Raw genomic sequence first — 27,840 nt, 5'->3', positions numbered from 1 at the left:
AGCATGCCCCGCGCGGGCCCGCCGCCGCGCCCGCCGCCCTCCCGCCGCCGCGCCCGCCGGGAGCTGTAGTTCCGCCCCGTTCCCCCCGCGGCTGAAGCCCCGGGAGGCCGCTCCCCGGCCCGCTGCGCCACGGAGCTCACCGGGCGGGTAAACGGCGGCCCCACCGCTTTCCGGCGGCTGAGCGGCGGCTGACCGTGCGAGCGGCTCCTCCGCCCCCTTTACGGCGGCCGCGGAGGGCCGCGGCGATGGCGCGTTAACCGTCCGCCGCCCCGCACCGGCGGCGGCTCCGGGAGGGGTGAGCGGGTCGCGGCCGGCGGAGGGACGCGGGGCGGGGCGGGGTGGGATTGGGGGGAAGCGCTGGCCGGAACGGGAGCGCGGCCCGTGGCGCCGGGCGGGATGAAACGCCTCAGTGGTGGCAGCGAGGAGGCGGCCGCTACCGGGCGGCGTCCCAGGCCCGGGGCTGCGCTGCCGGCCAGCCCGTTTGTGCGTGTCTCGCAGGGTGAGGAGCGCGCTCGGGAGCCCCTTTCCCGGGGAGCGGGGTGTGGGCCAGCGTCTGCTCGTCCCGCCGGCGGGCCGCTGTGGGAGCCGCGCTGCGGCCGCGGGTCGGGGGGTAACCGGGGCCGCCTTCGCTTCCCGCCGGGAGGCGGTTCGGGATCCCCCCCCTCCATCCGCCGTCTGCTGACAAAGCCCGCGGGAGTCATCGTGAGGATACAAAGACCCGCCTGCCCCGGCTGTGGAGAGCCGGAGTAGTAACCGGCGAGTAGGGAGGCGGCTTCTCTGCGAACAGCTCCTACTTGGCTTTAAATCCGGGATGGGTAAAATGTTCGCTCTTTGCTACAGGATTTCAAAAAACCCTCTGTTTTTCTTCACCTGCCCTTTACCAAGTATTATTTCTAACTGTCTTGATACGTGTTTGCAACTGGAAAGGGGTAACTCCTTAAAAATGACCTCTTGTATTATTCTCTGTCAGGGACTTCTGTGTGGGTTTTGCTGACTGTCGTCGCAGCTGATTCAGTTTCTTCCCAGGTAGAAAAAAGGTGAAGGGGGTCTTCATACTTAATTAATAGTCACATTTAGATTTCATTCCTGCCTTTTCTCTGTGGTTGCATCAGCAGGTTATTTTGCTTTTCTGTTGTTAATGAAAACAAATTCTGTTAGGTTGTTGGGGTTTTTTTCCATCACTATTAACAAAAGCCACCTCACTGCAATCATCCCCCCTCAGAGGCCGAGTAATGGGGGCTCTGAGGGGCAGGACTTCACTTTTCATTAAGAGGTGTGTCTTGTCACTCTGTAAAGTAACACACTAGTAATATATGTTCTAGATAACTTCTTAAGTGAGACAACTTCACTATAAAACCATTAGCTTTTGATTTAATAATGGGGGTTGCATTGTGCCTGTTGGGCTTGAATCTGTATTCCCTGTGACCTTCTCCTGATGCTGTTCCATTAATTTCAGTGGAACAATTACTGATGCCTTCTTACATTGATGGGAAGAGCCGGCATTTTTCCAGTGGAATAAATGTGCCTGCTTTGTGTTAGCATTCTTCTTAGAAGTCTTTCCACATCTTTAGCATAATGCTAGGGAAGAAATGTCACTGGATGAAAGAAAAATGTGTTGCGATGACCATTGTCTCTTAAAGGAAAATGAGCTGCTCTCTCATTTCAATAATTTTTCCTCCAGGCCCTTTTGGAGCAGTAGAGTTTGTTTCATTTCTAATTTTAGCCAGAGGGAGCTTTTATAGATATTGGCTTTTAGGCAATAAGTGGCCTCTGCATAAATGCACACTGCTGACTGATCATGTGAGGGCAGGCTGGACCAAACACATCTCCTGAAGAAGTTCATCTTACCAACTTTGCCATCTAGAGTCAGTGATACAGTCTCTCCTTTTTTTTCCTAAAGAAAAAAGAGGGGGGGAAAAAAGGTGGGAAATTAAAACCCAACCTTAAATTGTCTTTCTCTTCCCCTACAAAACCCCAGCTTAACACAAGGCTAATCATAGTAGAGTTGTGGCTATTAGTTATTTTCACTAGCAAAAAACAGTCAGTCTTCCTGCATGTTTGTGAGGTTGTGTTGCCTCTTGTTCCATCAAAAAGCTGTTGACAGACTTTTAAGAAATAATACAATGGAATAGTGGAAAAACATGCTAGGGGTGGCTTGGGCAGCAGACTGCTGTTTTCCTTGCCCTACGTACTGATCCCAGAAACAATGTGAGTCCCCTCAGGCTCTGAAAACTCTGTCACCCCAACTTCTTCACACTCTCTTCAGTTAACACTATCAGTGGTTAGGCTTTACTTAAAATACGCTCCCAGTGGAGAGAAGTAACATGGTTTAGTCTTTGTCCTGCTTTTGATCCCAACTCAGTGGACAACAACATGTGGAAAGGTGAATATGGTTGTAGATTCTCCTTTTAAAGTAAGGAGGTTTTGGGTTGATGGTTGGACTGGATGATCTTCCAAGTCTTTTCCAACCTAGACAATTCTGTGATTCTGTGGTTATGTATAACATCAGTTGTGGTGTGTGCTCCTGGTCCAAGTTTATCAATTAAATGAGATAGTTTACTTTTCTTCACGTCACCATCTGATGTTATCACAATTTAGCTAACAATTCAGTGAAGGTTGCAGTGGTGTACCACTTTTGATCAACTGTTGATGTCCCACAAGAGCTCCTTGAAGCAGCAGCTCTTAATTTTTCAGCTATCTATGCAAGGGTTTGGGCTACTAAATATCATCAACAAAATCTCCTGTCTGAACTATTTTAAAGTTAACCATTAACAGAATACATGCAGTGAAGGAAGCTCAATTAATAGCACACTTCCTGTTACAAATGGTGCAGGTGGACTATGAAGGGAGTTGCGTCCCATTTTCTCAGATTTCTCAGAAACAGGATAAAGGTAGTATATATTCTTTCTGTATTATTACCAGTTTAGGTTGCTTTTAAGGTCAAGTCCATCTTGTGTCAGTAAAAGTGCATTCCCTCCCACCCCCACCTTGGAAAATTTATAACCATTTTTTTGCAAAATTAATCTGCATTGTATTGGTTTTTACCACCATTTTACAACTCTTATTCTTACAATACAGCTGGAATACTGTAGACAACATGATCAAATCGGAAGGGAGCCTTTTTTGCACTGCAAGTGATAATTAGATGTAAAGTAAACATGGATTTAATGACAATATTCTAGTCATCTTCTGATGTTACCTCTAGTAAGTTAATTCTGTACAAAATTATGTCACTGTTACTATGCACACCTTCAGTACTACACATTTTCTGCCTTGCACACAGACAACAAAACATCTTGCACTTTGTTTTTCAATTCCTCCAGTGCCTGTAAACTTTGGCTTAGAAAATTCTTGATTAGAAGTCTGAAGCTACTGCTGTTTTTAAAACCAAGATTTGTTTATTGGTGCTCAGAACCCCTGATGTGGGGGGAAAAAAAGTGCTTATTGTATTCTATTCAGCAGAAAAGAATAGCATCTATTCTGTTTAGTGAAATGCATCATAGCTCTTCGTTTCACTGCCAATTAGAATGAGTATGCCAGCGCAGGTTATACGCTCTAGATCAGTTTGTTGGGCAATAGAGAGCTGTTGGAGAACATTATATTTTATTTCGCTTTGTGTAGTAATTTTATTGGTGTATATTTGGAATTAAATTATTTTATTACTTATTCATGGAACATGTGATTGCTTCTCAGTCCCTGGTAGTGAAAGATTCTGCAAGTTTATTGCTGTTTCTGGTCATGTTAGGCTTAAGTACCCAGGTGGGCTGGTTGTGATACTATACCTTGTGTTCTCAGTGCCCATGGATATGTTTGTATTTTTGTTTTTACAGTAGCAGAACTGAACATCTTACAAGACAGCGATGGCTTTTTCTCTAGAATTTGAATATGGAGGCCACGGGGACAGATGAAGTAGAAAAGATAAAATCAAAGTTTATGTCTGCATGGCACAACATGAAATACAGTAAGTGAAACAGTGGATGGTAAGATCCTGTCTCCACTGAAATGAATGGAATGTTTCTTGTTAACATGAATGGGATCATGATTCAGAAACTTAAATAATATTAATAATAAAAATGCAAGATGGCACTTGAAACCATTTTTACTTTGATACTATAAACAGCCCAAGTAAACAAACTCCTGTAGCTTTTCATTTTTCAAACAAGTTTGCATAATTCCTTTTAAAACTAGTTATTTTGAAAACAGTAAGTACATTACGTAAATGACACTAGATTTGCATAGACTTTTAAATAGGGATAATACGGAATCATCTGCACAAAGATTATTTTTTTTTAATGTACTTTTCTGGAAAAAATAGGATGGTGTGTGAAATACAAACTGCACTGAAGAGTGCACTTCACACACTTGAGTAACATACTTTTCCTCAGTTGAACGTCAGTAATTTGTTTATAAGCAACCACATTTTCAAGTGTGCCCTTTACTAATCTGTCCTGAACCTTAATTTTCCTTCTTTCCTTCTAAGACTGAGGTCACTGAGATTTACCACCAGATTTCTGATAAATTTTGTTAATTCTAATAACTGAACCTTGGAGATGTCTGGCAAGATGAAAAGATGCTTTTCTTCTCCTTTCTTTAAGGCTACCATGTGGTTGAAGGGGAATAGTAGTCGTTACACCCTATATGTGATAGGAAAAGTTCAAGAAACTCTGTGGATTTAGGATATAAAAGACTGTAGGATTAAGACTTAAGTGAAAAAGCTACTGTCTGGGGACACTGTCAAAACCTAAAAACTGAATTCTGGCCCTTTGAATTTGTACAGCATATTATACTACCCCTTTTGTGTCTGAAAGCTGCAATTTAATTTTTTGATGAAGTATGTTTAATTAATCCTAACAATTTCTGCAGAGTAGTACCATTGTATTAGGGTTCAAACACTCATATATGGGTAACAACGTTACTTTTAAACCAGAACTCTGTGTTTTGTAGAGCTATTAACCAGATGCTATTAGCAATTCCCTTTTGGAATACTTCAGTCACAAATTTGTATTTGTTTTGCATCTATTTTAGGTTGGGTGTTGAAAACAAAAACTTACTTCAGTAGAAACTCTCCAGTCTTTCTGCTGGGAAAATGTTACCACTTCAAAACTGACGGTATGTACGTAGCACTTCACTCATTCCAGTCTTATTCGGCAGGAGCTCTGTGGATATAATCTTCTAGAAAGACCATCATTAACAATTACTGAATTCAAAATGTAAATACGAAAAGCTTAGAAAATACTCGTTTAAATGTCCAACACCACCTGTACAAAGAGTCACTACGCCAAGACTTTTGTTATCGTTTTGCAGAATGCAGTTTTCTAAGAATCTCTCTCTATTTGGCCATTTACATTTAGGTGAATTAAGCAGTTGCAAGTCAGTGATTCCATTGGCACAGTAATGTCGGCTGCATTTTTTTTTCTTTCCCCCCAGCTGGCACATTTTTTATGCTTGCCTTCCAATTTTCATTTCTTGTATTTGAAGTGATTGTTACTTTCTGCAAGTTTGCCCTGTTTTTCTAATAGAATACTTGTATTTTTTTTTACTTTCCTTCTAATAACAGAAGTGCCATACCAAGTTACAAATGAAATTGTGCTTTGCCTTGCAGAATCTGGTGAACTCTCTACAGATGGGTCCAATTTTGATAAAATCAACACAGAGATTTCAGGAAATGTTGAGGAGTTTCGTAAAGATTTTATTTCTAGAATATGGCTGACTTACAGAGAGGAGTTCCCTCAGATAAAGGGGTCTGCGTTAACAACAGACTGTGGTTGGGGTTGCACACTGAGAACGGGTCAGATGCTGCTGGCTCAAGGTCTTATGCTTCACTTTCTTGGTAGAGGTAAGTTATGAGAGAAGATCTCTATCTGGCATGGGCATTCTGTAGGGAGTGTGATGCTCTTTATGTAGTCCACATCAAAAGTGCAAGCTGGTTTTGATTCTGGACTCCTCATTAATATTGGAATTGTTATACTGCGTCAGAGCAGCGATCTAGCTGTCCTACTCCTTCATTTCTGAAAAAGGCAATACCAAAGTCTGTCAAAGGGAGATACTGGCAACTCCACAGAAGGTAACTGTGAAGTAAAATACCACAAAAATTTGTGATCCCATACCTGGGTATTGTTATTATCCATGCAGGTGGCCAGTTCTCTTGAAACTTGCTTGTTTCTTGAACTCAAGATATGGAAATGAGTTCCACAGCCGTAGCTGTGAGCTATGGCAAAAGTGATGTTCTTTTATCAGTTTTGAAGTTGTACATTATTCAATTTCTTCTAGTATTAATATATTGAGTTAATAGAAGGATTCTAATCTAACTTCCATGCATCATTCTTTCTGTTGAAATTCTCACCATTTCATTTCCTCCCTTCCCCCCATGTACTTACAGAGGAACTTCCCTTTTTTTCTTATCACTGTCTATCTCAAAATATCCTCAGTCACAGCTGTTTGAAAGAAGCAGCTTTAGGAGCCTGGGAACACTATCCGCTTTCACAGGCTAAGAGTGCAAATCCTCTCTGTTCTTCCAAGTTCAGCCATGTCCTGCGTAGAGGTATTTTTGGTTGTCATAGTTTACCCCCTCTTCTTCTCAATCCCTTTCATAATCTACCACATTGCTCCTTTCAAACAGTTGCTCATGTCCTCTGTCACCACTGCTTGTTGTCAGAATGATCCAAGACATGGACCTGAAGCCACCCAGACATGTTAGTTAGAGAGAATACAGCGTATTGTTTACTCAGCCATTTGTTGGAGCCCAGGAATACTTTCGTAGAAGATAGTTGTGAAAGCCTGTTTTGATAATAGTTTGTACTTACTGTGCAAATATGATGTAAACTGTGAACATAGTCCCAAACCAGCTGCATCACAAAGTCATCTTTCTTGGCAGTGTCATGGCCGAACCGTCAGATTGGCTTACTGAATGTTCCTTTTGGTGTAGATATTTAAGTCATAAAACATGCATTATCCCTTTCAACTGACTGCAGATATTAAAACCTATGAAAATACTTCTGCTGAGAACACAAATCCCTTAAATATAACTTTTGTAATATGTACATTTAAAAAAAAAATCTGATCAGAAGACTAACTGTGAGTAGGAATGCATAACAGCTCATTCTGCAGTAACCCCAAACAAAAAAGCCTCAGGTTTCTATCTTTAAAATCCGTGGTTACAAAGAATTCCTTGCACTGTCCCCCATGCATCCTCATTTGGAAAGTGATTTGGTGATTCCAGAGCGCTAGTGTTTCTGTGGCAATCCAAATGCATAGAAAAACAGAATGTGGATGGTCTTTCTGGACTACTTTTCTCATCACCTTGTCTTCTGACAGCTGGTGAATTATCTTTTGAAAAGCTTTTTATGAGGTCTGGGTAGCTTTTGAAACATATTTAAGTGTTTACATGAAGTTTTTCATCGCTGTTTACTCTTTTCCCAGGGATGTTTTCATTATGGTTTAATGGTATTGTTTCTGTTACAAAGCAAAACTTGACTGCAGTCTACTAGCTGGAATACTTACACTTCCACTGCTATGTGGAATGTTCCAGATACTGCTGAATGATGTTGTAAATGAGTTTTTATTTTAAATATTAAGGTACGGGTTAAGTTTTACTTTGAAATGCCGGTGCTTAAGACACTGACTTAAATTTGAAGCTCACAGTAGAGGAATAGCAAGGCCTGTGATGCTACATTGAGCTGACGCATGCATCTGCCTGGGTCTGCAAAGAAAAACTGGCCTGAGGTTTCACAGAGAGGTGCCACTCGTGGTAAGAGCCATTGATGTGGGGTGGTTGTTGCGCTAAAGAGTGGGTGACATGGATTATGGCCGTTACCAGCAATACTTGTGACATTACTGGAGCTCTGAATGAGGTTTTAGAATTAAAATATAGTTGCCTCTGTGCTTCTCCTTTGTTTCTCAAAGACTTTTACATAGGTACTTCAGTAGCAATTCTGAGGAAGGCTGCAGTTCTTGCTCTCTGTCAGAAAAGGTTCCTCTGGCTGCTGTCATGGTGGTTTTCTGAACTTCCTGGAGTTTACCCAGACCTGGCTCGCTGAGCAAAAGCACCTCATCTGTAGGGTTTGTTCCTGCTTGCACGTGGCAGCCTTCCGGCAGGTTCATTTGAGGCCTTCAGGCTATGTTCTGATCTAGCAGTGTGCTCGCTGTGTTTCAGAGCTTTCCTCACACGCTCTGTGTTGCAAGTTGTTGTTTGAACTTGTGGGAGAGACTCAGTCATCTGACAAGGGCAGCGTTACTGTTCCCTAGATGTGCTGAACCACCGTTACGCTGAAGGGGAACGCTGGGTGGACAACGCTTGGAGAAACCTTTAGCTAGAAATGCAGACTGTAGGACTGTGCTGAATAATATTTCAACAAGTTTGTCTCATAATTTATGTAAAGAATTCACAAATTTAGTAAATAAAGAAATCTTGTCTGTTTTTCTGCTGATCTGCTTTGACATTTTGCCAGGAACAAGTGTTTGTTTTTACATGAATAATTCCTCAGGTTTGCTTTTTTTTTTAATAACTGACAAATCAGAAGAATTAAAAACAGCTTTTGAAACTTCTTGTTTGACGTGGTAAAACTTTTTAGATGGTAATAAATAGCCAGTTTTCATATTTTTAATATGTAAGATAGTTCTAACCTGTGCCTTGTAATCAGGTATATCTTGTGTATTTAACTGACTGGGATCGTGGAGGCTGACCTCTCTCTCAGATAGCATACATTGTTAACAAATGTACCATTAGTAGTATTTTGTTTCACCTATCATTCAGCAGAAAATCAAAGCAAATCATACTCCACTCGAATTCTTTGTTTAAATTTTAACACTGACATCTGCATCTCAGTATGTAAAGTACATACTATTAGTTTAAGGAACATTGGGGAGAAATTAATGTGCTTTGCGAATTACACCAAAAAGTTAATATTAAGCCTAATATGCATCTTAAAATTTCTTGCTGCAGCCTGGGTCTGGCCAGACGCGTTGGACATTGACAATTCAGATTCTGAATCATGGACAGTCCATACAGTGAAAAAGCTGACAGCATCATTCGAAGCATCGCTTACAGCAGAGAGAGAACCCAAGATCCTGTCAAATCATCATCAGGGAACATTAAAGAGAAACTGTGATGACAATGAAATGAGAAATGAAGTTTATCATAGAAAAATAATTTCTTGGTTTGGCGACTCTCCGCTGGCAGCTTTTGGCTTACATCAGCTAATAGAATATGGAAAGAAGTCTGGGAAAATTGCTGGAGATTGGTATGGGCCTGCAGTTGTTGCACACATTTTAAGGTAAAAATACCTTTATTCTTTGTTGTTACCATGCCTTACACATTACAGGAGAAGCATTTCAAAGTGTCATGAGATTACTTCTGCTTAAGTGAGCATCTAACTGTTCATGATTGGCTTTGTAAAATGTCCGTATTGGTAGCAATTCTAGAGATTTTTCAGAGGCAGGAAGGGAGATAGCAGTAGGTGCAGGAACTGACTCTGAGCTTTTGTTCAATCTTATTTCAGGAAAAAAAAGACATTCCTGTTTTCCTGTACTTTGGGCAGTAGAAGTCCCAAGTATCTCTCCCAAACCTAGGCTTTTAAGTAGAGCTGCATTTAATGAAATGTTCTAAAAACTAACCACTCTTTCAACCTTGGAACATGCATAACATTATAGATTTTTTTTTTTTTTTAATACTGTAACCTGGGGGCTGTAATGTACTGATAGTGTAATGAAATGTCAGAGCTAAAATTGATGTTTTCAGCATTTCTTTGCACACATCAAATTCTTGTGAAACTGTAAATGTATGGGACTATTAATATTATAATTATATCACAGTAAAAGTAAAGGGTCTGTGACATTCAGTGTGGTTAAAAAAAAGTCGAAAGTCAAATTTCTCCATACTATGTGCCTTTATATGCCATTTCTTGGAATATTACAGATTTTGTTTTGTCTTTTTTTAATAGCCATATTACATGCTCATGTTCTTAGTGGATTCCAGTTTACCTGTAAGCTGAATCACTAACAAGTCATTTAAGCAGCAGAAGCCGAAGTTCATATGTTTATCTATGTGAATAGGAGAATTTGATATTTAGTATAAAAGAATCTGATATTTAGTATAAAAGTATATTAATGTTAAGTGAATCTGTGCTGAAATAATCAGGTGTATATGTGTGCATACATGCAAATGCATACAGTGATGTGAGAAGTTAGCATTATTTATGTGTTCTGTTTTTTTCTGATGATAGAAACTGTCAGAATTCTTTTTGCTTGCTTTAAATTGAAGTAGCCTGTTTACATAATGGGAGCTGGGGGGGGGGGTGGTGGTGGTCAAGAATTAGATTCAACACAAACCTACGGGTGATTTCCAACACTGCAAAGGTTTCCTTTCCTAGATCTCCTTTCTCTCTTACAGCAGTACTAACAATGTATAGCTCTCTCATAACTTGAGAATGACTGTATTAAATGATTCCTCAGAATATATTGTGAAATAAAGGGATAGTGACCATTTAATGCAAGCGTGTATTGAAGTCAAAGGCTAATCTTCTATTTTGAACAGTTTAATTTCTTTACAAATGTTGTCCTTGATTGACGATTATGCTTCAGACTACCGACATATATTTTCTTTTTAGTTTTTAGGTCCATTACTCTTACTCTTTTGAGGATAGCCAAATATTGCAATTATCTTTTTGAAAGTTTTGGTGAAACCTTACAGCTTTCTATGCCCTCGCCTTTATTTCCATAGACATGAGGTGATAATTTGTGGCTAGTTGAACTGTGGCTATGTGAACTGAGGTCAACCAAAGAGATCTATTGAGTTGAAAACAGGATTTTTATCAGCAAATGTAGCCTTTATTATGCCAATATACATGACAGAAAATTGTTGTAAACAGAAAGAAATTAGGTAGTGAATATGAATTTCATCGTATGTCAATGTGCTTCTTTGGGCTTTTTTTTGTGGTTTTCATTGTTTCTTCTAAATAGCCAGACACTGTCATCTTTGCTTGGAAAAAACATGTTGCCATATACACTGGATCTTAGTATCCAGTGTTTAAAAACAAACAAACAAAAAAACTCCCCCATCTGTATTTATCAGGAATGGAAGGTGTCTTGAATTTTAAAAAAAGAACAAAAGCCCCCTCCAAAACAGAACAAAAAACCCTAACAACAAACAATTAAAACCAACCTGTTTCTAAAAATCAAATAACTTATGTTTATTTACTGTTAATTTCTTTAAAATCAGAGATGAGTTAAATAGTTTTGTGTTTGTACTTAGAAAAGCTGTTGAAGAAGCGAGAGACCCTGAGCTACAAGGAGTAACAGTCTATGTTGCTCAGGATTGTACAGGTAAATGTTGTGATTATGTAGATTTTTACAAACATTTTAGATGCTTTTTATGCCTTTCAGTAAGCACTTAACAATAGAGCTCTAAAGGAAAAAAAATAAACTGAAAAATGGATCCACAAAATTGAGATTATGTAGACAAAGGGGTTCTCGATATATACAGATGTTTGTTCTCTTTGAGATCAGACATCACGACTTGAAAGCTTTGTACATTGCTTGTGTGGTATCTTATAGTGGAAATCCAAATCCAGCCAGATAACCTTTCCTTACAGTCTGCCCGTTGTAACTTTTTATTTTGGATTTAAATCAGTTAATAACCTGTTTTGTACTCACATCAATGTTGTTCAATAAGCTAGTAAGAACTTTCATTATCTTACTAAAAATAACCCCCCAAAACTAACCAAACAACCAAAAAATACTGCAGTTAGATTTGTTAGTTACGTTTTATTTGTCTTTTGCATCACAGGATTCCCTTTTACCGATTTTTCTAGTGGAAAAAAAACATTGCACCAGTCTCTTAGACTAGTAAGAAGTCAGTTTCGCTTGGAGTTCAAAGATGTGAGCAGGATGGTGAACCCCAGACAGTGGTAACCTTTCCTCTGCTCCAACGTGGCATTTTAAATAATCAATAATGGGCAGAGGAGCTTAGAGCTCTGGATGTTCAGGAGCAGAAAATGATGACAAGATAAACTAAACGTGCAGTGAAACTTTACACTAATGACTATAGTCTTTCAAATCTAAGCACAATGTATTACTTCAGTAGCCATGTTTAGCTGCCAGAAATTTTAGTTATGTCATAACTGATCTTGGGATAGGACAGACGAGACCGACATCCCTGGGTAATCAATCAAACTGGTTTTAAAGAGACACTGTTTAATCATACACTGCAAACCAGTTTCACCTGACTTACAATGACAGTGGAAACTTAAAATTCTATTAATTTTTCACTTCTTTGTTCTGGTGATGATTTTCGCATCTCTCAGTTTGGAGGGAATAAGCAATAATACTACATTAATTTTTTTCACTCATTTTCAATGACTGTGTTAACTTTAGACAGTGAACCTGAGTATTTATTAAAATCAATTATTGTCTTTTTTCCTTTAACATGTGGACGTTTCTGTTAGTTGTAGGCTTTCAAGTTTTAAATTACTCCTTTTAGAAGTAGTTTATATGAAGTGAATAAATATTTATTGGCTTTCTCCTAGCCTACCCCTTCTGCATTTCCTTGGCAATGTATCTTATCTCAGCAGCAGCAGATTACCATTCTACAAAATACTGCTGAAAATAAGGAGGCATAACGCTGTTTTTCGTCAGAGTCACTCAGGAGTTGTATTTCAGGAGGACAGTGAGATTTTGAAGGACTGCAGTTTTAATTTGTCAAACTAAGTGATGACATGTTGTAGGTGTGTCTTTGTAAGAGCTAGCAGTTATATTTTAAATATGAATATTTCTGTGTGTCTCCTTGCAGTCTACAGTTCAGATGTTATTGACAGACAGTCTTCTTTTATGGATTCTGGAAAAGCAGACACAAAAGCTGTAATTATTTTAGTTCCTGTGAGACTCGGTGGAGAGAGAACAAACATGGACTACTTGGAGTTTGTAAAGGTACGAAATGAGAGTTCAACCATTTTTCAAATAGTAGCACTAGGTGATATGAAAAGCGACTTCATGATGGTAATCTTCTACCTATTAAATGTGTGGTGGTGATTTTACAGTTGAAGGTTGTAAAGTCTGACTTTACAGATTTTAAATTTCCCTATTACAAGATCAGACATAATTGCAGAGCACATGATGTCCCTTGGTAAAGCTGTGATAACTGTCTTACTCCTAAAGTAGCTACCTGAAAAGACATTAATGCAGTGGCTCAAATTACAAATGGTAATTTAGTTACATATGCTATTAAGAGTTGTGCTATATTAAGTATCAGTCAGCATTTTAAAATATAAATATACCAAATTCCTTATTCTGTTTCTTTTTTTCTTAAATGTCAAGTGGTTTAAGGTTGTTGCTTTTGTCTGTTCTTCTCATTTTCTTTTGTCTCTTTCTTCCCCTTAGGGGATAGAAATTTTTGGTATCTTTAGTTTCTACTTCAGGTGTGTGTTCACTATCTGGATATTAGGATGAATGTTTCTGAGGACAGTGATGCAGGAGTAGCAAGCAGTCACCACAGATGAAAACGAACTGGAAAAAAGTAAAGCAGAGGGGAGGAGGGTCTATGCTGTCCTCTGTGTTTTCAGCAGAGGTTCTGCACATGGTGCTAGCACCTGAAGATGTTACTGTAATTACTGTAATCCTGCCTCTTGAGCACTAGAATACTTCTCTTAGGGGAGAGACTGTTCTCCTAGCCCTGCTGCTTTATCATTTTCCATGCTGCTGTTTATCTGTCTTTAATTTTTAAAAGACCATAATGTAGTAGCATGAACAAAATCTGAGAGTCTATTAACATCTTTTTTGGGGGGGGGGGGGGGGGGCAACTGTCTCCGTAAAATTTTAGGAAAACATTTGGTTTTTAATGGCATGGGGAGACTGAGTGATGAAGCCTTTTATTTAAACGATATACTATTAAATTGTTTTTCTTTCCTGATTCTTTTCCTTGTATTTTCAGACAGTTGATTTTGGAAAAGTTTTAATTCTTTCCTGATTAATTCTGACACGGTTAAGCCTGTGGTCTTAGACATCTTTCAACGTTAACTGCAAAAAAGCCTTTGAATGAGTCAGGTCCAGGAAGACACACAGTGCCTTTGCTTGTAAGCTAGCAAACAGTTGCTTCTGCAACTTTCATAAGGCTTTTTTAGCGAAAGAAAAGTGACTCCAGTTCCTTAATACTGGCTTTTATTATTGACGTCTATCTATGGCTCAATTTAGCTCTCAAAAACACTCTTTTGCCAGAGTAAAATAAGTCTGATGGCACTGGGTTTTGTAGCACAGTCACGTTATCTTGGCTTGCAATCTTGGTACAACTGGCTTTTCTGGGATTTCTGCCGCTCATTTACCAAGCCTGGTGCTGCCCTTTGCAGTCTGTGATAATGGAGACTGTGATAAGAGGGCTTTCAATTGCATATATTAGTCACTCCAATCTCTAGCTTGACTTCACAAGAAGCGACTAAATTTCTTGGGCTCTGGATTTAAGTTAAAAATGCAGATTTTAGAATGTAGTACAAGAGGTAATTTTTACAAAGGATTTTATATTTATGGATGAAAATTGATAAATTTTTTATCATTCACTTTTACAAGAAAATTCCCATAGATTAAACAGTTATTCATAACTCTAAGAAGCTTTGCTCCCTTTCTGTTTCACTGGCAGAGGATGTGTCCTCCTTAGGTGTTTCAGCCTTTGCCTCTGCTCTGCCTAAGTGCTCTGTAATGCTCAGCCATCGAGGAGCATTTTGTAAAAAAGCCTTCTCATTCATATTTTAAATAAGCAGCCTTTCTCTTAACCCTTATAAATCATGCTGAAGTTGACTTTATTAGCATCTCAGGTGAGGAGTACAGTAGTTTTTGCTATGTTGCATTACTTTGTCATTGTCTAAGCAGAGAAAGTTTTATCTCAAGAAGCTTTGGTTTTATTAGTACATGAAATATCAATAATTTTGTTGAGAGAAATTTTCCCTACTTACACAATGATAATGTAACAGTTATACTTTTAATCGTTGGTCTCTTAGAGGAGAGGATATAGATATAACTGCCAGATAATGGAGATTTCACTTTAGCTCAACTGATAGTCTTCTGGATTGCTGTCCCAGTTTGGGCCAGCATCCAAGTCTTTGGACCCAACACTTGTCTAGTGCCACAAGAAAACCACTGTGATTTATGGACATTTAAAGGCTGTTCAGTTTTCAGAGTATTTAATGGTCTTGGGCTTCAGTTTCATTAGAACAGTTGGGCTCAGCTTTCCAAAGTGCTCAAGTTGGCAAAATTCAGCTCCCACTGGAGTTGGTGGGATAGCTAATGGAGAACTGTGTTAAGCCAAGACTGAATATTCACAAAAATCCTAATGAGCTCTGGTGAGAAACAGAACCCCATGAAAGCAGAAAGAGTAGAAATATGTTGAAGGGAGAGGGAGGAAAGTCCTCTGTACCTTCTTCCACTCCTTTGCTAGGCACTTCTTTTAATAGAAAATGATCAAGGGTGATTTCTTTGGTGTCCATTGTCTGTGACTGCATCCAGAGCTTGTGGGTGATAGAGGAATTTCAGTCAGCTAAGCTACTGCACTGTTCTCACCTTGGCAAAATTGCGTGTATACAGGTAAATCCTTCTCCCTAATACCAGGAGATATATCCAGAAAATCAACATTTGATGATGTAGTGATAAGTCTGCTAGGTTTGTGTGCTGGCACAGACACGTGGATTACAGAACCCAACTCTTCAACCTGAATGAACAGAGATGCCCTGGCAGTGCTGGTGTGACTGTAGCGCACAGCTGGTCTCCCAACTCTTTCTGCCCGTAGTGGCTCCTTGCTTTGCCCTGGCTGGAGGAGTAGATTCTTTCTTTCCGCCTCCAGACTGAAATGATTTCTGTATCTCACCCCCTCTCCCTCTTGAAGTCCCATACGGTGTATTTGTAATGGCTCTTTCTCAAAGTTGCTACATACTGATGGCTCTGATTCCTCTACCCTCACAGTCAACATCCAGTAAGATTTATGGGGCTTGTCTGTTGTGTGTCTCTCTCTCCTCCCTTATTTTGGGCTTCTGTTTTCAGAGCTGTATCTTGTAATTACTCTTGCTTCAACTGGCATTTCTCCCTATGATGTAAAAGTTCATACTCTAGACATTTGAATGCAAAAAGAACAGAGCCCCCAGGGCCACAGAATGTAAATGTCTATGAACTCTGTAAATCTGAATACTTGGATATTTTTTTGACTAAGCAACCTGTGCTCAACTTGTATGACGTGTTTTGTCTCCTCCCCAAAAATGATACTGCCAATTCTCTCAATGTATGGACATCTCATGAAAAGGGAGGACTTTCTCTGGAATATCTGGTGGAATGTTTTCACTTTGGTCAGTTCTAAGCTTCTAAAAATTGAGTCAAGCCCCAGAAAGTCATGAAGTCAGTCTTTAAAAAAAAAAAAAAAAAGCTATTTGCCTAAAAGCAGTAAAGAAAGAGCAAAGAGTTTAATTCAGTTCAATACTTACTCTGTTTAATGCTGTCCTAATTATTTAATGTTCTTGTGTTGTAGGGAATTTTAAGCCTTGAGTATTGTGTTGGTATTATTGGTGGCAAACCCAAGCAGTCGTATTACTTTGCTGGATTTCAAGGTTAGTGTTTTAATATGTTATGTCTCTTCAATATTTTTCTTTAAGAGTTAGGAAGTTAATATCGAACCAGTGGGAAATAGCATGATTAAAATAGCAAAATGAGTACCTTATTAATTCATCATATCTACCCAAGTCCAGTCATTTGTCATTTACCCCACAGAGTAATTGGATTCTGTAAAATGTACATTTAATTTCCGTTGTTGCATAAACAAGGCATAATTTATCTGTTTCACAAAACTTCAGGAACGTTTGCTGTTACTATCTGGCAGTTCTTATTTACGTATTTACTTTTTACTAGTTTAAGTGGTGTTAGTTGATGCTTAAATGACAAGCAATATATTCTTCCTGTCAGAATGAAGTAGCACAATGCATTTTTCATATGCAAACTCCAGAATATAATTGTGTGTTTGTAAAAGTAATTTTATCACCAAAAATTAAATGACAGTCTCATCACTTTATAAAAATTCTGCTTATACAAGCATATTTGATTATGCAAAAGTTAATCTGTCCTGCAAAAACCTATGCTTCAGTCAATGAATATCAGCCTGGCAAGCAGTTACTTGCTGGCTTTTTTTTCAGCTGTTCTGCATAGAAATTGGATTGTAAGCAGTGTAATAATAAGGTGTTTTTTGAATTACTTGTCTTCTGTTTTGTCCTTGTAGATGACAGTTTGATTTACATGGATCCTCATTACTGCCAATCTTTTGTAGATGTCAGCATAAAGGATTTCCCTCTTGAGGTAGTATGGATATAGACCTGGCACTGTTTTCTTCCCGTATGAATCAAACACTAATTATTTAGAGATGTTCTAGCTAGCTGCATCTTTATGGTTTTACAGTTACATGTTATTTATCAAAGTTCTGCCCTCCTTTATAGGCCTATAATCAACAAAAATGACCAGAGGTTAACAACTCAAGATGGGGTTTTAATTTTTACTTCATTAATCTTCATCTGTTTCTTTTTAATCATCAGAAAACCTTGTAATAGATGATCATTTAAGTAATTTTCCACCAAAGAAAATAGACAGTGTTTGGAGATCTGAAACCTGAGTTATTTGGATTTGGTTTTGTTAGTTTGTCTTTTTGGTCAATTTTATTTTATTCTAAATTCAATTTTCAGTCAACATCATGGAGAGAATTACTGTAGTATTCAATAGTAGGAGTCTGTTGTCGGTTTGGAACCAGAGTTCCTATGGGTTTACCTGCTGCTGCTTTATCTAGGAATTCATACTATTTCTATACTGGAGTAGGTGGTTAACATTTTAAATGTAACTTTTGCTGCTAACAGCTTTGCAGGTCACTTTTTTAGCTTCATACAAATGGAAATTTTTGAGGCTTATCAGTGAGGTTTGTGGTTGACTAGATGAATTTTATTCAAGTCTTCTGAACCGTTTCTTTTAACACGTTTTATTATTATTTTTAATCAAGCTATTTTTATGAAATAGTGCTTTCCCAGAAGCTGACAGGTCTGAAGGTGTAGGTACTGCGTTTGGTCTTTCTTTCCCCCCTAACCCCTTTCTAGGCCATGACTTTCTGGGTTCATCTAGATGTAGTGACTGCGTCTTTTCAGGCTATGCCTTGGTCTTAAAAATCATGCTTGTTTTTTTTACCATACTGTTTTCCCTTTTCTTTAACCTCTTGCCAAATAACTTGTACTGAAAATAGATAGAGCTAAAGGAGGTTATTAAAGGACTCAATTTACAAGTACCATGAGAAAACATTATCAGTTGCAGAAGTAAGTGTTCAATAGCCACAGTACTCACAGCAGAAGTACTCGGTGCAATCTGTACGAACTCTCCTTCTTGATCTTGGGTCCAGCTTCCACATGAACTTCCAGCATCTTCGGAGCAACTCTTCGTTCAGTGTAGAAACACTCTCTGGGTGTATCCACTGCCTAGGACAGCATCAACTGCTCTAGAACAAGAGTTGATTAAGAGTAGTAGTTCCTCATGCCGCTGAGTTCTGTAAAGTTAAGTACTCCTAAACGTGGAAACAGCTTCAGAAACAACATACTGCGTTTAAATAAGAAAGAGGAATATGGATTAGTCTCCACCACCTCTACAATAGTAGCTACTTAGTGTAGAATTGTTAAAGGTTTGCAGTAAAGTTCTGTAAACAGTGAAGTGAGTCACGCACAACTCTTAAACTCACACCCAAGGAACTGAGTAGGTGATCTTAAATTGACTGTTTACACTTTGAATGTAAGTCAAGTGGTGTGTAATGAAGTTATATATCTTCACAGCTTCTGTTTTGTGTGGCAGCTAAGAGTTAACTTAAACTGAGAACAGTGGAGTGAACTGAAGTGGTCCTGTCTATTGTTATCATGAAAAGAAAGATCTGTTAATGTAGGTTGAAGTTGATCACAATGCCTTAAGCAAAATACCACCAAATAGTACTCATGTATATCAAAGGACATACACAGGGCTGTTGCCAAATCCTAGGGCCAACCTAAGGCAAACACCGTATATTTTTCAGTATTTACGCTTAACGAGATGCTTTAATTAGTGTGACGTATAATACAGAAGTATAAGATTCTCTAGAGAATGAGGAGATTCTGAACTCAAAAAAAAGGAAAACAGCAGCAAAAAAGAAAATACCCTAGACAGAAGCTTCTGTTATTTTTAGAGATGCGTTTAGATTTACCCTGTTGAGCTATTTGGAAGAAGAGTTGGTGAGTTCCAGCTCTACCTATTTGTATTGTGGCAGCAGCCACAGATTAGAACAAAGATCCTTGCCCCTTTATGCTAATAACTGTAGTAAAATACAGTGCCTTCTCTGAAGATTTTACAGTTTAATTGGGTAAGCCAGACAAAAGATGGGAAGAGCACAAAGAAGCAGAGCTGAAGTGACTTCCTTAAGGTCACATCGTAGCTCAGTTGCCAAGCTACAAAAAATACACATCTTTCTGGTTTCAGTTCCCACGACTAATCCTCCAGACTGTGCTGCAGCCTGGCATTAGTATGAATTTCCAAATAATAATAATAATAATGTTTTAAAATGTATTTTGAAGGTACACGAGCTGCCAGCTTGGCTTGATCGCATCCTAATGCTTTTCTGCAGACGGAAAATATATTGCAATTTAATGCTTAGTGCATTTAATAGTATTATATCTTTGTCCAGAAATGTCAAAAGTAAACAGAAATTGCTTTCTTAGTGTGGATAGTTCCTTGTTAGATTTATCTGTAGGGAGTATTTTCAAAATTGACAAATTGTCCAGAATAAGTTGGAAATCAATCCACTCTGTATTGGCTTCCAGAATCCATTTGTTTGGAGGAGTGAAGAAAAAAAAAAAAAAGCCTACCCACTTCTCTTTGTTGTACAGTGATTTGTGTAGCATTAAGACTTCTGCCCTGAACAGCACAGCACAACTGAAGTTACAGTGTTGCTGAAATAGGTAAGGCAGGGTTCGATTTATGTATTTGATGACTCAGGAATGAATATTCAAAGTACAGTTTCTTCGTATACAATTTGAACAGAATTAGGAGAAAAAACAGTGACTAAAATCAATCTTGTAGAAATAGCGCTTCTCACTTTGCTGGTTTTTAGCAGAGGTTTAATAGAAATACCTCTCTTAGGTTTGTAATCAGAAGTAAAGAAGAATATACTTCAATATGTAAAAGTATTACACTGACAGATACACTCTGATTAGGTACCTGGTGCTGTTGTCTTCTGTAGATTGACTTTTCTGATTGGCAAAAAAGGATAAAATGGGTTTCTAACGTACAGACTGCTTGATGTTAGCTGTCAGGGGTTGCTGTTGCTGTAGTCAAATTAGATTGTAACCATTGTTAGTTTTCTTTTATAGAGGAAAGAGAGTGGTGTTGGTAAGAAATCTCCTGCCTTGCCGTGTCTGGGTGTTAGCATTGTGTCAGTCAGCTGTCCTGGTGCTGTGCTGACCCGCGCTGTGCCAGAGCAGCTCACGTGCGAACGGGAAGGGAAACAGCACAGGATATTCACTGGAGAATATCGATCGTCAGGGCAAGTTAGGGAAAAACAAAATCTGCATTTGAGTCCAGTGGTATCTCCGTTGCAGTGTGGTGCAGCCGTGGTGCGTTAGCATTTGTTACTGAGCAGCTGTAGCAGGATTGCTAGTGATTTACTAGAGGTAGGATGACGGGGTAGTCCTGCGTGTTAGGAGCAGCATAAAGAGGACTCCCTTTGAGAGACAGCCAGTGGTGGCGAAATCATTTCAGTTATTATGAGCTTCACCAAAACTACAGTTCCCATATTAAATAAACAGCATATACTTCTCTTTTCTCTCGTAAACGGAGCATGAGGAGTGTGGGGAAGGGGATTTTGTATTTGTTTGGTTTTTCTTTCTTTAAGCATGGCTGCTGATGGTATCAGTTCACAGCACTGTCAGAGCATCATCTGTCATGAAAAGAGATTTCACGTTAGGAAAAAAACATTTATAAAGCAGGGCATGTTGTTTGGTTTTTTTCTACTTGTGAATTATTGTAATACGGTTTTGCTTTTGTGGTTTTTGTGGGGTTTTTAACCCATTTCATTTACTAAAGGAAAATGCATGAGGCTGGTTTATTCCATTATGTCTCTTTTATAGAGGCTGGGGGAGGGAACGGGGCAATGGGTGGTGGTAGTAAAGCAGTAATTGTAAGATAGTGCAAAAGCTGTTACAAATTCAATTTGCAGAAGAGCATTCACCTCCTCTGCCTTGGGAATATTCATAAAGTACTGCTCGGAGCGGCAGACCTTTGACAGATTTCAAACTAACATGATGTTCTGTGCAAGTTTGGTGAATGCAGCATAAACAGCAGGAGGTTTGATACATGTGGAGAAGAGTGGAATCACTTGAACCTTTGGGGGGACTTGGAAGAGAGAACTTCAAAAGTGTATTCTGGGTTTTAAATCAAGTGATACCGGGGATTGTATGTTAAAGCTGTTGGTGGAAAAAAAAGTAAATGCATTGGTCTGTGCCATTCTCAACCTTAACCATGTATTTCATGTTTTTTAATCTTGAACTTTGCAGTCATTCCACTGTCCTTCTCCCAAAAAGATGTCATTCAAAAAAATGGATCCGAGCTGCACAATAGGATTTTATTGTAGAACTGTGCAGGACTTTGAGAAGGCTTCTGAAGAAATAACGAAGGTGGGTGTCGGAGTTAGCAGATCGATGCCTCAGCCAGAGCGGCGTGTGTGTGCTGTGTACGGATAAGGGGAGAGAATCAGCTTCGCTCCGCTAAGTAGACATCATTTTTTTCTTGATATTTATTGCCGCTTTTATAATCATCCAAAATCCAGCTTGTTTTTCATTTCATGCAGTTTTACCGATGGGTAAAACCCGGGCTGTGTTGTCAGGGGCGGGCTGTGGCAGAGCGGGCTGGTGGCCCCACGAGGTGGCACTCGTGAGGTGGGAATGTGGCCATGGCCAGCACCGCCACCCCGTACCCCCACTGTGGCCAGCCCCGCCACCCCACCGTGCCCCCGCCATGGCCAGCCTCACCACCCCATACCCCCACTGTGCCCCCACCATGGCCAGCCCCACTGTGCCCCTGCCATGGCCAGCCCCGCCACCCCACCGTGCCCCCGCCACCCCATACCCTCACCGTGGCCAGCCCCACCGTGCCCTGGCCGTGGCAGGGGCAGCTGCAGGCAGCAGCCCCCAGCGTGATGCTCTGGTACACAGGAGCCTTCAAGCAAACCTGAATTGCCTATTATTTCTTGTTAGCCTAAGTGCTTTTTCTCATGGCATTTTTAAGTGTGTTTATGATTCAGTAACAATGTTTTGAAGTCTGTGGAGCAGGTATCACCCAGCAAACCTCTCTGGTCGCGTCCTTCCACTTGAAAAGCAGTACTATAGGTTCATTTAGATCCAAATGTAATTGAGTTTTTTTCCTTGATTGAGTGTACGAAATGCAGCATTATTAATATGTTCTATTAGCTGTGGTAGCAAATTACTGTTTTGCAATTTTTAAAAAGTAGTCTATAAAAGGATGCAGTGGCAGCAGAAGATGGTCACAATATTAATATTCTACCCACAGTAGTTATCACAACAGCACAAAGAATTAATGTTTGTACAGCATTCTGAGTGTGCTGTTAAGTGGTATTAATATTACAGCCAAAAAAGCATTTTTAAACTTAATACTGTATATAGTAGATACTGGTTGATGCTGAAGTTGATTCTTACACAGAGAGGTAGAAAATAGATCTAAAGAAGTAGAAGTTCCTAAGCAACAGATATGGAAAGTTTAAATAGTGAAGTTTCTATTCTTCCATGTTTTCCTGTTCTGTGATGTAGAAGAAAGAATGTAATACCATGGTTAAAAAAAAAAAAAAATCTAATTACAAAATTGGTTGCATTGAAAGTTTTCTTTCTTGTTTTTCATTCTCTTCTTTCAAGTTTGGGATTAAGTACATTTCTTTTTCTGAACATACGTTGTGAAGATAGTCATGGCTGATACAAGTCTGGGAGCTATTATCCTGGTGTATCAGATAAAAGTTCTTCAATATTACTGACATTATTTTATATAAATATATTTCAGGCACAGTAAGTTTGAAAACAGAGGAAAGTTTGGGTACAAATACAATGTGGGAAACAGTCTATGATCTTTCCTTCCTTCACATCCTTTGTTTTTTCCTGTTCTTCTGTTATTTTTCCCTTTTGTTTGCAATTTGAGTGCAGTAACTCTTGAACTATAAAGCATAGTATGCTCCCAGTGTGCCCTGTGTAGGCTAGACTGGAAAATTCAGGTTCTTGCTACTTTTCTGGGCAATAAGAAGTGGGAGAAAAGATTTAGCTTTTATTACTTGAGGATAAACCTTATGAGCCATATATTCAGTGATAGAGAAATTAGGGCATTGAAATCAAGGGCCCAAATGGAGCGATTGGTGAGACTCCAAATCACAGTCAGGTTACTCTTTCTTTCTGTTTCTGCTAGTTAGGCAGCTATTGTTAAGTAGTTTAATAATACCTGGAATTAAATAACTGATAGATTAAGGATTCCTGGAAACACATCTGGACTTGAGAAGGATGGACTTGCTGACTGGCTGTGGTCTTACTTCTGTCTTGCACTTCCAGCAGAGCTACGGAGCCGGCACAGCAGTTCCAGCCGGGCTTCCCAACGCTGTGTGGCAGATCCAGGAGGTCAGCAAGAAGCTCTGGCCTTGCCCAGCACCTGGGGCTGCTCTGATTTTTCCTGGCCGCAGCCTCTGCTGCTACTTTACTTTGTTACTTAACTGGTAGCAGGCTTCTCTTTCTGCTAAGGCAGTGAATTGTTTCCCTATCAGAACCCATGGCAGCAAATAAATAATCCACTTGGGCTACAACTGCATTTGCCTGTTTGTAGCCCAGGTTCTTGGTAGAAACGAGGAGTCCTCTGAAGAACTGGACTGATTGAGCGTTGAACTTGGACGCAGTGCAGCACAAAGAATTAATTGTTGCAGTGGCAGTCTGAGTCTAACACTGAAATACTAAAACATATTGAAGTTTATCAATAAACTTCTCTTTAGAAATTGTCACGGTGGCATCCAAAGAACTTGCAAGTTCTTTAGAGTTTCAAATTCTCTGTGATCACTGAGTGAGATGTAGCTTAACAGTAACTGCGGTAATTTTAGCCAAGTTCCACTTGACTCTTGTTTAGGCATTTATGTTCTGTATTTAGTATTTCATCACCTCCCTTAGTACACGGAGAGAGGCGTCACAGGTACCTGCAGAGAGGAGCTTTCAGGGAAAGCTGAACACAGGCAGCGGCAGTGGAACTGCAGGTGTATTCCTGTCCTGATTTGGAGGGACCAGCTTTAAAGGCGTGGTGGTCGGTTGGTCCCAGAGCTGAGCTATTCGGAGGAGTTTTCTGTTGCAAACTTGCAATTAGGAGCTGGCCAGAGTCCACCCATCCCCTTCACAGACCAGCAAACAGCCATCGTGTGGCTATCAATTCCTGTTTCTACTAAGCCAGCTTGTATTCAGCCCCTAGAGATGAAAGGGTTTGTATCCAATTATCTAGTCTTCTCAAGAAACAAAGCATTTGTATGTCTTACAAACTTTTTTTCCTTCTAAGGCTCATTTGTTACTCTTCTTTTGCTTATTACTGTGTGCATGTGTCTCCTGTATCTCCTCACTCTTTTACCCAGGTTTCACATTAAAATAGCCAAATGCAATTACAATAGACAAGAATAAAGTGGAAAATTTCAGACCACAGTAAAATTAAGGATTTTACTGTGTGATTTTATGTTTTTTTAAGCCCCCCCCTCAGCCCCTGACTGTCTTTTTTTAAATAGTTCTGTTAAAAGATCTATTTAGGTTTTTTACTGTTCTAGATTAATTGTTCTTATGAAATTACGTTTAGTGATTTTAGTTCCACACAGTGTATACCTCTAGGCTAATGTAGTTCTGCATGTCACTGCATCACTGTGCTGTTTTTTCAAAGCAGGTAAGAAATAAAAAAAAAATGTGAGGGGGGAAAAAAAATCAGTAAACAATTAAGTGTCTAAAACAGCCTGAAAGGTGGATTTTTATCTGCTATTAAAGGCATTTTGCTGATCTGTTTTAGTATTTATCATTCTCCACCACCAGCTTTTTCTATGCTCAGTCTTCTGATTTATAAATGTAGATTTTTGGCACCCTCATTACCACAGCCTGTTACTGTTGTCAACCTCCTTTTAACCATGTGCTCTTGATTGGCTTATTTACATAGGTGTCTGTGTTTAAACTTTTAATAAAAACATTGATTATTGTACATGCTGATGCTGCAATAAAAATATCTCTCCAAAATGCTTAGTTGCCACAGAATTCATACCTGTGCTTGAGGAGGCCATTAACTATTTTGTAGAGTTTTTTATCTTCCTACAAAGAGCTCCAGCTGCACTGAAACAAACAGCACATAGAGGTGATCTGTATGGAACAAGATGCAGGGTTAGACATAAAATCAGCAGCTACCTGAAGAAGAAATGGAAGCAAATGTTTGTTTAATGGGAGGAGGGGATGTTTAGATTGTGCAATGCTTTTGTTTTAATGTGATGCTGATAATAAAAATGAAAAATGCATTTTTTACTTTGCAGTCATCATCAGATAAATATCACTACTTACTGTGTTTCTTCATTTCCAATTAACGCTTTATCGGGTATGTGTTTTACATTGTAGATGCTGAAATCTTCATCTAAGGAGAAATATCCCTTGTTTACTTTTGTAAAGGGTCATTCTAGAGACTATGACTTTGCTTCCAGTCCACTCCGTGAAGAAAATGACCTTTTCTCTGAGGATGAAAAGAAAAGATTAAAAAGATTTAGTACAGAGGAGTTTGTCTTGCTTTAAGGACATTTTACACAAGATTATTGGCAGCTGTCCAGGAGAACACTTGCCTTTTAAAAAATAAAAAAGAAAAAATGTATGTGTCCCCCTCCCCCAGAAAGGCAAGCTTATGCTGAAAGGGGTCTATTTTCATAAAGATTATAATGTTTTATATGTTAATAGTCTTTAAAATGTCATTTATAAATGTGCTTACCAATTTTTTTGTTCACTACTAGTTGGATGAGTTTAATGTCACATTGTGCTAGTGAAGACAGGCATTGTTTAGAGCCAGGGATGCTGAAATGTGCCTACGTCCTGGTCTTGCCCTCTTAAAAAGCTTGGCCAGTCCCTAAAGCCTGACTAGTGGCCCTAATGTCGTGTCAATCCGGGACAAATCCTGAGCAGAGGTTGCCAGGTATGTGTGGGTTTTGTGTCATGGACACATATCCATAGGTTTTGAGACCATGTTATTTTTGTCTGTAAGCAAAATTTGAGTTCTGTATTGTTGTGGTAAGGGTAGAGCTCTCATCTGTCTTGCTACGTAAGCCCAAATAATAGTTAATGCTGTAATCGTGACACACATCCTGAGCAGCACAGTGTGAGAAAGGTAAGTTTGATATATCAGTAGTAATTGTCAGTTGCAATACTGACATAATTATATAGGCTGAATTGTGAGTTAAGATACTATTTAGCAGTATGATTTTATAATGGTTTCTCATTAAGCTTGCTTTGGAGCCTTAATATGAGGAGTGAAGATAAAGTATCACCTTTCCCCACAATTTTTAAAGGTTATACTATTAATATTAACTGCAACCAATCAAAGCAGCTAAAGACAATTATTAAAAGAGAGCAGTGTTTGTTTCCTGTTTCAACTGCTATAATGTTGAGGCTTCTCTCCTATTAGTGCAGCTTTTAAATCAAAGCAAATGGGGGAGTGGATGTTAAAAATTCTGGGCTGTGATTATATTTTTTTTTGATACATGTTATTACTGTACAAATGATTACTTGACAGTGTGTGTTCTCAGATTGCAAACAAATGTACATAAATAGTTTCATGTTTTAACAAAGTAAATGCAATATTTAAAATACGTATTAACACTGCTTGGAAAATAAAGAAGGTGTGAAAACAGTAAATGCATGTGCCTTTTTTATTAATATTAGATCCTCTAAAAGTGAATGTAATCCTGCATCTAAAACAATATTGTAAGGTGTGAATACTCTGTTTATTTGCAATAAAGGCAAATTTTACTGTTGTGTTGTAAACCAAATGTTAACCTATTCTAAGTGCCGTTCAGGCACAGAAGGCACAAATGTTGCCGATCCAAATGATAAGCATCACCTGTATTCATTAAAGCACTTCTTTCTTTTTTTTTTTTTTTTATGAGAAAGAAGTGACTAATAGATAGGTTTCAGGCAGAACTAGATCAGGTATGTGAATGTGTCAGGGCTGGAGTGTGCACTTGCATGTGTTAATTGAGTTAATATTCCAAAAAGCCAAAATGAGATTGTGTTCACTTGTTTTCAGGAAAAAAAAAAAAACAACCCACACATCATTTGTCTAAATTAGTAACCTCTGCACTGTTGAATCCTACTAATAATTGGCATGATATTACTTCTAGATGCTGCGGATATGTGAGGATGTTTGGCTTGATCTTACTTAATATTTTTCATTAATAGCCCAGAAGAGGGAGTAAACAACATATTTATGGAATTTAGATGTCAAAATGAGGAGAATTGTGAATGTCATTGAGAGCTAGAAAATAGAAGATTCCTGTTTAGTGAAGCACAAGTTAATGTAGCTTTAGCAAAAATAATGCAAAACCACTGAGTGGTTCCTTTGGGTAACAGCGGACAGGAAATTGGACATGAAGTTGTACTTTGCTTTCACATTTAAAAAAAATGCAATCCTATGCTGTGTCATTAAAAGCTTCTGTCACAGAGCAGGGGGATATAATTGGTATAATCTGGTTTCACTGATGCTCTCCTTTCTGCTTACCTTTCCTTGAGGAAGGCATTAACTAATTAA

The 27,840-nt window shown here is 39.0% G+C and overlaps 1 protein-coding gene across 6 annotated transcripts; it reads left to right on the top strand.

The window, feature by feature from the left end:
- The first annotated feature begins 67 nt into the window (after nucleotides 1–67).
- On the top strand, nucleotides 68–26,948 carry ATG4C (autophagy related 4C cysteine peptidase). Of its 6 annotated transcripts, none has more exons than XM_074875863.1 (12): nucleotides 81–295; nucleotides 971–1,037; nucleotides 3,831–3,961; nucleotides 5,026–5,109; nucleotides 5,603–5,836; nucleotides 8,942–9,272; nucleotides 11,249–11,319; nucleotides 12,785–12,921; nucleotides 16,493–16,571; nucleotides 17,234–17,310; nucleotides 21,558–21,677; nucleotides 25,668–26,948. In XM_074875863.1, the coding sequence occupies exons 3-12, from the start codon at nucleotides 3,886–3,888 to the stop codon at nucleotides 25,836–25,838; spliced, it is 1,380 nt and encodes a 459-aa protein (XP_074731964.1). In that variant the 5' UTR covers nucleotides 81–295; nucleotides 971–1,037; nucleotides 3,831–3,885; the 3' UTR covers nucleotides 25,839–26,948. The 6 variants fall into 6 exon arrangements, with proteins under 6 accessions (XP_074731965.1, XP_074731964.1, XP_074731963.1 ...); XM_074875865.1 differs by having other exon boundaries at nucleotides 83–147; XM_074875864.1 differs by lacking the exon at nucleotides 971–1,037 and having other exon boundaries at nucleotides 68–147.
- The last annotated feature ends 892 nt before the right edge of the window (nucleotides 26,949–27,840 follow it).

This window comes from Strix uralensis, chromosome 8, assembly GCF_047716275.1.
Source record: "Strix uralensis isolate ZFMK-TIS-50842 chromosome 8, bStrUra1, whole genome shotgun sequence".
Lineage (NCBI taxonomy): Eukaryota > Metazoa > Chordata > Aves > Strigiformes > Strigidae > Strix > Strix uralensis.
This window is presented reverse-complemented; position numbering and strand designations above follow the sequence as displayed.

What these genes read in the sequence shown, in the direction of transcription:
- ATG4C (XM_074875864.1), top strand. Translation starts at nt 3,886, where the DNA reads ATGGAGGCCACGGGGACAGATGAAGTAGAAAAGATAAAATCAAAGTTT. An exon ending in TTACCACTTCAAAACTGACG is followed by an intron (nt 5,110 to 5,602) that starts GTATGTACGTAG and finishes TTTGCCTTGCAG; the next exon opens with AATCTGGTGAACTCTCTACA. An exon ending in CTTCTGAAGAAATAACGAAG is followed by an intron (nt 21,678 to 25,667) that starts GTGGGTGTCGGA and finishes TTTACATTGTAG; the next exon opens with ATGCTGAAATCTTCATCTAA.